The following is a 10,195-nucleotide window of genomic DNA, read 5'->3' on the forward strand; positions in this document are numbered from 1 at the left end:
AAAAAATTCATACTCCACAGTGTAAAATGTTTGGATAGAATCTTAACAGATGTTTGAATTCCATATGTTATGCCATTGTTTAGGCCAATACAAAAGAGTTATACATAATGATTGATAATATCTTGATTCAGAATTTTTTTGTAATCAACGCCTAGCTGTCTTTAACATGGATTTATAAGTTGAACAAGCAAAAGTATTAGTAACACTAATGTTTAATTTACCTTCCATCAGATGATCAGGTTGTGTCAGATGCAGTCAGCAGAAATATCCATGAAGGTGACCAAGTCATGCTGCAGGTGAAGACAGTGGAGACCCTGCAACTATTACAGGAAGGACATGGGGGAATGCAGCGTGATTTGGAAAAGGTATGTTCTGTGCTGGGCAGCAGTATAACTGATGTAGCATGGACCACATTTGACATAGTGAAATGGTGATTGCTCTAAGTGCAACTTTTCATGTTTTGTCTAACCCAACTGGATCTTACAAATTAAAATTGAATGAATTGTCAGATTGTCAAGTACTAAATGAATTTCATTTTTTCCATTATTCTAATAATATACCTGAGTGTATACATGTCACTCCTCATTTATTGGCTACATAACTTGACATACAGACATTTCTAGTAGCCAACACAAAATGTATGTCAGCTCAGGAATTGCATTACCCAAGCAAGATCAGTTAAAATTGGACCACATATCTATGCATGCCATGCATTTGTAGCTACATTAATTTTGAACCATAATGAATAAAGCATTGTGTTACTGAGCTTGATACAAATGTGACCTGATTTAGCTGTGTGAACTGATTCCTGCATCCTCATTACTTACGTCATGGACCCCCACATTTGAGGGATGATGGTACAGCTGCCATCATCTTAATTATGAAATTTACAGTTTTGCTGAATAGCATTTTTCATTCTGCAGGCAATTGGGGATCCGAGTACAGGGGTTGCCATTCGGATTGATGATGACGAGGATGTACGTGTGTTCTACAAAAAGCATAACAGAGTGTGAGTTATTTGATTATAATGTAACTGTGTATAACTATGGAAGACAACAGCAGCCCTCCTCAGTGCTACACACTGACAAGCGGCAATAATGATAATGATGATGCTTTTTGATATAATATGATTGTCCTGTCTTGCTACCATTGTTGCAATATTATTTTAGGTCCCTATATACTGCATGCGTGCATAATATTGGCATTTAAGGGATTTTACTTACCAATAATAATACATAGCCACTATGGAGCCTACCTCTAGCTCTTTGGTCCCCTTTAGAGGAAGGCATGGATGTATCCTGTTGGTGAGTTTGCAGAATGTTGAGTGTTCTTTTCCCATTTTGTAGATGGTGCATCAACCCAGCAGCTCTTCGAAAAGTAGGAACAGCCGACCTTTCTGGCATCATCAGGGAAGGAGACCTGGTGGCCATTGGGAATGATCTAGAGAGGATCAAACAGTTGCAGAAGGATCATGGTGAATGGGTGGAAACAATGGAGAGAGTAAGTTTCGGCTAAGAGCTTCAAGTTAATTTCGAATACAACCAACATATCTGCATCCATGCTTTGATATTATGAGCGTCCATGAAATTCATCCCTGAATAGGTCACTGACAATTTGATTTCTTATCTCTCCAGGCATTTGACAATCCAGTAGAATTGACCATTCTCTTGATTTTATTCTCAGACTCTTGGAAAGATAGGAAGGGTCACGAAGATCACTCACCAAGGAGACCTTCGCTTAAGGGTTGATGGAAAGACTTGGACTTACAATGCAAAAGCAGTGACAAAGATAACAATGAAGAAAGGTATCTTGTCCTTTCTATGAGTACAAATGCCTTCCTGTAGTACATACAAAAGTCATGTACAATGTACTATGTATGTAAACTCATAAAATAAAAATTTGGAAATGAGTAACTGTTGATCATTCATTATGATATTTGTGTTTTGTGACTATAAAACTTTTCTTTAAACTTTTCTCATCACACTGTCAATGACCTTTGGCCAAATTTGCTCGAAGATTGCCAAATCTAAAAAATGTTAGAAAATCAAGGTTAGCATATTTTCCACCTGTAAACTACCCTGCAAACATTGGCCAAGAATTTCCCTTTGACCTCACAGACGTCGCATCATGCAAGCATTCCTGCTATGTGGCACTGGCTTTAATTTGTAATGATCATGATGTAAGGTTGATCTGATAAAGCGAGTGTCAAACAGTATAATACAGCATCGAAATATTGATAATTCTCCTAATATTGAAATTACCCTTATCGATTATGCACCTAAAATACTTGTTTTGCACCTTTTTGTCTTGTTAAATGTCTGATATGAGTAACTTCAATCTTTCCCTTGTGAAATTCTGCCATACTACCAAGCCTTATATAATTACCTGAGCACGAGAGACGGTTGCAGATATGAGGGAATTGTGGTTGTCCTTGGTACTGACTTAGCCATCATAAACAATGGTGGATTTTTCTTCACATCATGTAAAGCAGGAGAAGGTTTGGCTGTATTCTGGTACAAACAGAGAATTAGCAGCAGTCTGGTGTAAAAAGTCACTCATCCTTTTCAAGACAGTATACACTGTATCCACACAGAAATAGATACATCTGAATATCATGAAATTTACCAGGATATTTTATTTTAGGTGTTTCAGGAACTTCCAGACATTCAGTAAACTGTGACAAAGGACTTCACTACTGGAAGAGTGGGGTGGCCAAAGTGTGCACTAGATGTGGTGAATGTACGGCCAACGGAGCTGACTGTAATCTGCGAGGCTCGCCTTTCCGCTCAAGAGGGAGGTAATTATTGGCCCAATTGCCCAGGGCAAGTAAAAGTGCTGATTAAGCAAGCGCTTGTACTTAGTTTGCTTGAAACAAGTGCTAACCAAGTTACACTAGATGCAAACAGTAGAAAGTTACGCGTTACTAAATTTGTTCACCTACTTATTCATATTCCCTAGCCCCTGTGGATGTAGGGAGAAGACAGGAGGATGTGCAGACTGTGGCATGTGTCATAGCTGTGCAGGAGAGACTGATGATGAAACTGACAGAAAAGGGAGCAAAATGGCAAGACTGCTACGCATGTTGAAGAAGCATGGTAAGTATAATGACACACAAGCTGCTGGAAACAGCTGACAAACGAAGCCATATGTCCACACTAGTACTTACGGATTTCTCACGTGCTTTTGACTCTGTCCATCACCAAACTGCCGTCAACAAACTGATCGAGCTCGGGGTGCGCCCGTCCGTCGTTCCGTGGATTATCAGCTTTCTCTCTGAACGGCGCCAGCGCGTCAAGTACCAAGGGGAAGTTTCTGAATGGCAGACACTAACATGTGGAGTACCACAAGGCACCAAGTTAGGTCCACTGATCTTCTTGGTACTGGTGAATGACGCGGTTCCTGTCGACCAATCAACAGCAGACACCTTTAAGTTTGTCGACGACCTGTCTTTGTTGGAGCCACGACACGTGCTCAGTGCGCCCACCATCCAAGATGATGTCGACGGCTTGGCCCGATGGACCGAAGATAACCTCATGACTTTGAATCCGTCGAAATGTAAAGTCCTTGTTTTTTGTTTCATGAAGAACCCCCCACCCCCACCTGTGATCACAGTTGGTCCTACACAGCTGGAGGTCGTCGAGTTTGCCCGCATTTTAGGTGTCATCCTCCAAAGCAACCTGAAGTGGTCTAAACAAGTCGAAACGATGGTTGGGAAGGGAAACAAAAGACTGTACATGTTAAGAACACTGTCCAAGTATGGCCTAACTACTGGTGACCTTGTACTTGTCTATATTGGTTTTGTGCGCCCGGTATTGGAATATGCATGCCAAGTGTGGCATCCAGGATTGACTGTTGCTGAATGTAAGTCAATTGAAAGAGTGCAGAAGAGAGCTTGTAGGATAATCCTCGGACAGAACTATACCTGCTACAGCTCGGCACTGACTGAACTCTCCCTCACATCACTGTCTCAGAGACGTCATGACCTATGCAGTTCTTATGCTCGTTCACTGTATAGATCCCCGACCTACAGGGACTGGTTCCCTCCCTGTCGTAAGGAGATTACTGGCAGAAATACACGTTCAGCCAACAAACTGCAGGTCCCCAGAGCCAACACCTCTCGTTTAAGGAAAAGTCCAATATACTATATGGTCTCACTACTCAATGACGACATTGTATGAATTATGTGTTTCTACCTTCCCAGTTTGTAAATAAGTCTGCGTAATGATGTGATTATTGATGTACATATGTATATAGTTGGAACAGTTTTTAAGCCATTTTTAACTGTTAACAAGCCCACCAATTCAGCCCTTGGGCTGCTATCAGAAGCTTGTACGTTTTTATTGTTTTGAACGAATAAACCTGTCATTCATTCATTCATTCATTCATCATAATAATGATACTGCGTCTTTAAAAGTTTAATTCATCCAGCCATGCTGATTTATCAAGGGAAATATCATTCAATCTTGCTTGTATTACAATAACCATAAGCAGTATGAAATCTTAAGTCCTCTTCTATGTCATTTACTCATTAGTTGGCGAGGGTGATGACTCTGATGAGGAAGAAGGCCATGTCATTGCAGTAGGAGACAAAGTGAGAGTCACTACTGATGCACAAACACTGCCCATTCTACAACGGGAAGGAGGCCTGGAATGGGATGAAGCAATGTTACAAGTAAGAAATTTTACATTACTTTTACTATTTAGGTTAACATTAGTTATTTCCTCAATACATTTGTACCCATTACACAATATGTTTTAAAATTTATTATGTCTATTCCACATATTTCACACAGCATGTTTGGAAGGATTATGTTGCTTAATCATAGTACATTTTTTTTGTATACTGTAAATGCAGAAACTTTCGCGGTGGTTTAATGTTCGCGGTGGCTGCTTTTTCCATAACAGTAAGAGACTACAGTGCATGGTGTTACCGTGAAATCAAAACCACCACGAAAAGTTCATCGAGTACAGGATATGAACCCCGTTTGTCATTGTTGTTTCGTGTAAATCTTTACACCAAACTTCATTGATAGTTGCATAATATCATTACCTTTTTTTTTTACAGCATACTTCATTGATAAAGCATTTAGCTATTTCTCCAATTTCTAGGTCATAGGGATGGATGGAAGAGCTACTCAAGTTTCAGCTAAAAGTGTCACTGTCCATTTTCCACATCATGGAAGGTATTGTCTGACATTACTCAAAATTTATTTAATGCCTCATCATTTCCTTAATGTGTAGTTTCAGAATGACAGTTGATGATCTCAACTGTTGAAGATTCAACATACATGTAGTTGACATACAATAAACCTGCCGATGAAGAATCTTACACAGTAAGAAAGATTGAACTAAAATTGCAAACTGTATGAGGAAAATGCATGCAGCTTTTTCCAAATCCAAACCATAAGTCTTCAAGTAACTCCCTTAAGCTGCATTAAATGTGGTCCTTGTACATCATTACCAGATGGTCCTTGGTTCCTGGGTGTCTGACAAAAGTCTGTGTCCGAGTCAAGCAGAGGGGTGGAGAGACCTATCAGAAAGGTGAACTTGTTCGAATAATAACGGATAGGAGACAGCTGAAGAGGATCCAGAGCAAACATGGTGGCTACAGCCGTGATATGGCAGCGGTAGGGGATCCTCAGTATATGTTCTGATTGTAACATTTTACCATGATTAAGGAAGACAGCCTAAAGATTTACAATCAGTTCTATGATATAAACAGTCCTATTTAATGTTATTTATAAAGTCAAAGCCCATCTTATGTAGTGCTCTTAATTGTGCCATTGTTTCTTTCAGGCCCTTGGGAAGACAGGATGTGTGATGAGATGTAAGGATGGATCAGTTAAAGTAGATGTGACAGGAATGAGCTGGTGGTTCAACCCTGCAGCTCTGTCCCGGGCAGTTCTGAGTATGTTTGTATAATCTATCTAACTATTAATTTGTTGAATAATTGCATTTGGAGACAGAATGGATAGTGCATTGGAAGGCATTTCAGTACCTCAGTTAGAAAGCACAAATCTCATGATCATACTAGTAAATTTACCTATCACCTACAAGGGTGAACTGCATGTGCACAAAAACCATGCTTTTTATTTGCTTTGACTATATATCAATATCTCCTGATACCACGAATACAGTGCAAGAAATACTTACGTTTTGAAAAAAATACAGGATGAATACATTCTGAGCCAGTGAACCTTTAGCTTTGTTTTGAACTGTCAATTTGGACTGCATTATATGTAAGAATCATGACATACCTTTTTCTAATTACATAATGTAGAAGGACGAGAATCCTTGGATGGTTTGCACATAAAAGATGGAGATTATGTCAGGGTGGATGTGGATGCAGAAACCTTCAAAACCAATCAAGTTTGCCATGGAGGATATGTGGACAGGATGGATAAGGTGAAGTGTTAATTGCATTTAAGTACTGACAATTCAGAATGATACCTGGGATAACTTAAAACCTTTATTTAAAAAAATGATTATAGATCAAACCTGGATATTTTACTTTCACTTACAAGACATTTGTCATGAAAAATGTCAGCATGCGCCTGACAGATTATAAAATTGTGATTTTGGATTCTGGCAGACGTGTGACTGTCATTACTTAGAGATCCAGACCTGCATTTTTATCTTACTTCTACATTTCATACTCTTTCTTCTTGCACTTATAGTACGATATAAATATTGTCCACTGTGCCAAATAATGAAACCTGGTAGGTAATCTGGAATTCAAATCAGGTGACTGCAATAATGTAATGAGATAACGTACAGTCTGAGTCTTCCACCAACCAACCAAAACAACAGCTATGATCTCATAATCATAATTTATAATTACGTGTTGTACTCCATCACTCATTGTATTAACATCTGTATCTTTGAATTGACAGTCGGTGGAGGATTTTGGTGTTGTTCATCACATTGACATTGATGGTGATGCTGTGGTCTACTACCCAGATGGTACCAGGTAGTACAAAGAGTTACATTATGTTCCTAGATTACAAACTTTACATGTGAGCCATTTTTAAAGCAAACACTCTACTCATTAGGCCTTTGCACCAGTATTACCATCTTTTGTTTTGTTTTGACCAAATCAAATTTTGGTGTCCAGATAAGCTCTTGCCAGTCTTGGAAGTGAGAGAGTTAAGTATAAACTAAATGCAGTTTTGACTATTGACTTATCGCTGGGTCACCTTTATCTGCCGGTAACCAATATTCGGTTTGTTTAAATGCAGGATATTTGGGGATATCACTTCGACGGATGGCAGTTCCAAACTGCAATATTTTAAAGATATTGGAATTTCAAACTACCATCCGTTGACTTGATATTACTAAATATCCTGCCTTTTTCAGACAACGGATATAGTTCACCCAGTGAATAAGGTGAGCTAGCATTACAAGTACGGGGCGCTTGATTTGAAATGCATTGTTTTTTCAAGGTGGTGCATCAATGCCATGAGTTTGGGGAAAGTGGACCCAGCAGAATGTGGCCAGATAGATGTCAGTTGTGTACTGGAGGTTGCTGACTGGGTCAAAGTTGAAGCTGACAAGGACAGGATCAAACGAGTTCAGGAGAAGACTGACTGCATCAGGTGGCAAGTTGGATACTACAAAGTGAGCTAATTTTCTGTGGTAAACTTAAGGCAGATCTTAATGTCTAACATTATCACAATACAATACCATCAAAATCTGAATTTGTTATACATGTATTGACCATTTAAAAAGTGTAGATGACAGTCTTAATTAATCAGCAATGTGTACCATATAAAGATACAATATACAGTTTGGGGGGCCTATACAGTGTATTCATTATGTAGCTGTGGCTACTGTTTTACATAAAAGTGTATTAAAATGGCAACATCAACGATATTCCTTCCATCAGCAAGTTAACAGGTAAATAATGTATATTATGTTTGACCTTTCTGCACATACTCTTTTTGTGAGTAAATATCTCTAATACTACTCCTTGGGATACAACAAGCTTTTTGTCGGATTTTTGTCAGTGTTTGAATAAAAAAGATCAACTGCTAACATCCTAACAGTGCCTGCATCAAACAAACAAAAATCAACATTGATTTTCAGGCTGCTGGAAAGGTGGGCCAAGTGAGAACCACATACCCATTCAATGATGTGATAACTGTGCAGATCGAGGGTAGTGGATATCCTTTGAATCCCAAACTCCTCCGGCGAGCAAGTCCTGCAGGTAAGGAAGTATCATCACCATAATGTCACTTGTTTTTGTCGTAACATTGAAAGGATAAATTCCAAATGGTGAAAGTTAAATGCATGGAGGATTTTCAGCACCAGGGACAGGGATGGATGTTTGAATATTGTTCAGCACAGGGATAGGTATACATGGGTTAATGTTGTTCAGCACCAGGGACAGGGATGGATGTAAATTTTGTTCAGCACAGGGATAGGTATACATGGGTTAATGTTGTTCAGCACCAGGGACAGGGTACCGAGGGCCAAATGTTGCAAAATTACATACATACAATAATGATGCATTACATATACATCTAGCAAACACACACACAGGACCCTGCGCTTACACACACACACGACCCAGTGCTTACACATACACACGACCCTGCGCTTACATACACACACGACCCTGCGCTTACATACACACACACGACCCTGCGCTTACATACACACGGCCCTGTGCCTACACACACACACACGGCCCTGCGCCTACACACACACGACCCTGCGCTTACACACACACGGCCCTGTGTCTACACACACACACACACGGCCCTGGTGCGCCTACACACACACACACGGCCCTGGTGCGCCTACACACACACACACGGCCCTGGTGCGCCTACACACACACGACCCTGCGCCTACACACACACAACCCTGCGCCTACACACACACGACCCTGCTCCTACACACACACACGCCCCTGCGCTTACACACGTCTTACGACGCTCATGCACTGAAATATTCTCACATACATTTACGGGAGTGACACAATGATTCATATGCTGTTGGGTTGTGATGTCTGTCTTTAAATCAAGCTTTAAGTTGATATCTAGCGACCGTCACGAAAAAGGCGATGTCTAGAATGTAGTCTCGGTAGCTAAATATTGGTAACAGAAAGTTAATAACGGTCTAGCTGTGGCGTCTATAGTTACAGTGTCGGAGTTGCACTGACTAGGGACCTTGAACTTGATTAAACTTAACTGCGCTGACCTGGTGTTCTTGTCGTAAAACAGGTTGATCTGTACGCACACTCCAGTGCAAAAAAAGCAACAGATTGAGTGGAAAACACTGTTGATTTGAATTGATACAAAATAATACGGAATAAGATAGTACCGTAAAACCTTTAAAATACTTACAGTTACTTAAAATTCCAGCTATAAAATATTCTACTGAGGTTGTTCTATCGAAAGATATCTTGGATCCTGAACCCTGTAACAAGCATAAGAATATCCATGTATGCATAATAAAAAAAGTATGGTGCACATATGAGAGTACGAACACACGTTTTATTTATAACACATACTCAAGCATGCGCATGTGCATATTGCATAAATATTTTGCGTCTACATGAGATTTCTGCAGACATACATACATATTATGTGTATACGAAGAGAGTGTGCGAATACAAACATGGCTGTGTTTACACACACATGAGCGTGTACATTTATGTGCACATACACGGGTAATGTATACACACATAGAGAGTGTAAGTGTGCACATACATACATGGCTGTGTGTACACACACATGAGACTTGTGTATGCACTCATACACAAGTAATGTGTACACACGCAGTGAGTGTAAGTATGTACATACATACATGGCTGTGTGTACACACACACGAGACTTGTGTATGCGCACATACACGAGTTATGTGTACACACGCAGTGGGTGTAATTGTGTACATACATACATGGCTGTGTGTACACACACATGAGACTTGTGTATGCGCACATACACGAGTAATGTGTACACACGCAGTGGGTGTAAGTGTGTACATACATACATGGCTGTGTGTACACACACACGAGACTTGTGTATGCGCACATACACGAGTTATGTGTACACATGCAGTGGGTGTAAGTGTGTACATACATACATGGCTGTGTGTACACACACACGATACTTGTGTATACGCACATACACGAGTTATGTGTACACACGCAGTGAGTGTAAGTGTGTACATACATACATGGCTGTGT

At 40.0% G+C, this 10,195-nt stretch overlaps 1 protein-coding gene across 1 annotated transcript in view; it reads left to right on the plus strand.

Moving 5' to 3' along the window:
* Positions 1-10,195, plus strand: part of LOC118429444 — a gene marked incomplete in the record, with an annotated part of 40,353 nt that overhangs the window by 8,031 nt on the left and 22,127 nt on the right. Inside the window, 14 exon segments of the mRNA XM_035839929.1 lie at positions 232-387; positions 907-1,009; positions 1,347-1,500; positions 1,684-1,804; positions 2,644-2,797; positions 2,959-3,095; positions 4,533-4,672; positions 5,110-5,183; positions 5,465-5,627; positions 5,797-5,908; positions 6,281-6,405; positions 6,894-6,970; positions 7,443-7,617; positions 8,086-8,140. Of these exon segments, the coding sequence (XP_035695822.1) occupies positions 232-387; positions 907-1,009; positions 1,347-1,500; positions 1,684-1,804; positions 2,644-2,797; positions 2,959-3,095; positions 4,533-4,672; positions 5,110-5,183; positions 5,465-5,627; positions 5,797-5,908; positions 6,281-6,405; positions 6,894-6,970; positions 7,443-7,617; positions 8,086-8,140 (1,746 nt within the window).

This window comes from Branchiostoma floridae, chromosome 13, assembly GCF_000003815.2.
Source record: "Branchiostoma floridae strain S238N-H82 chromosome 13, Bfl_VNyyK, whole genome shotgun sequence".
Lineage (NCBI taxonomy): Eukaryota > Metazoa > Chordata > Leptocardii > Amphioxiformes > Branchiostomatidae > Branchiostoma > Branchiostoma floridae.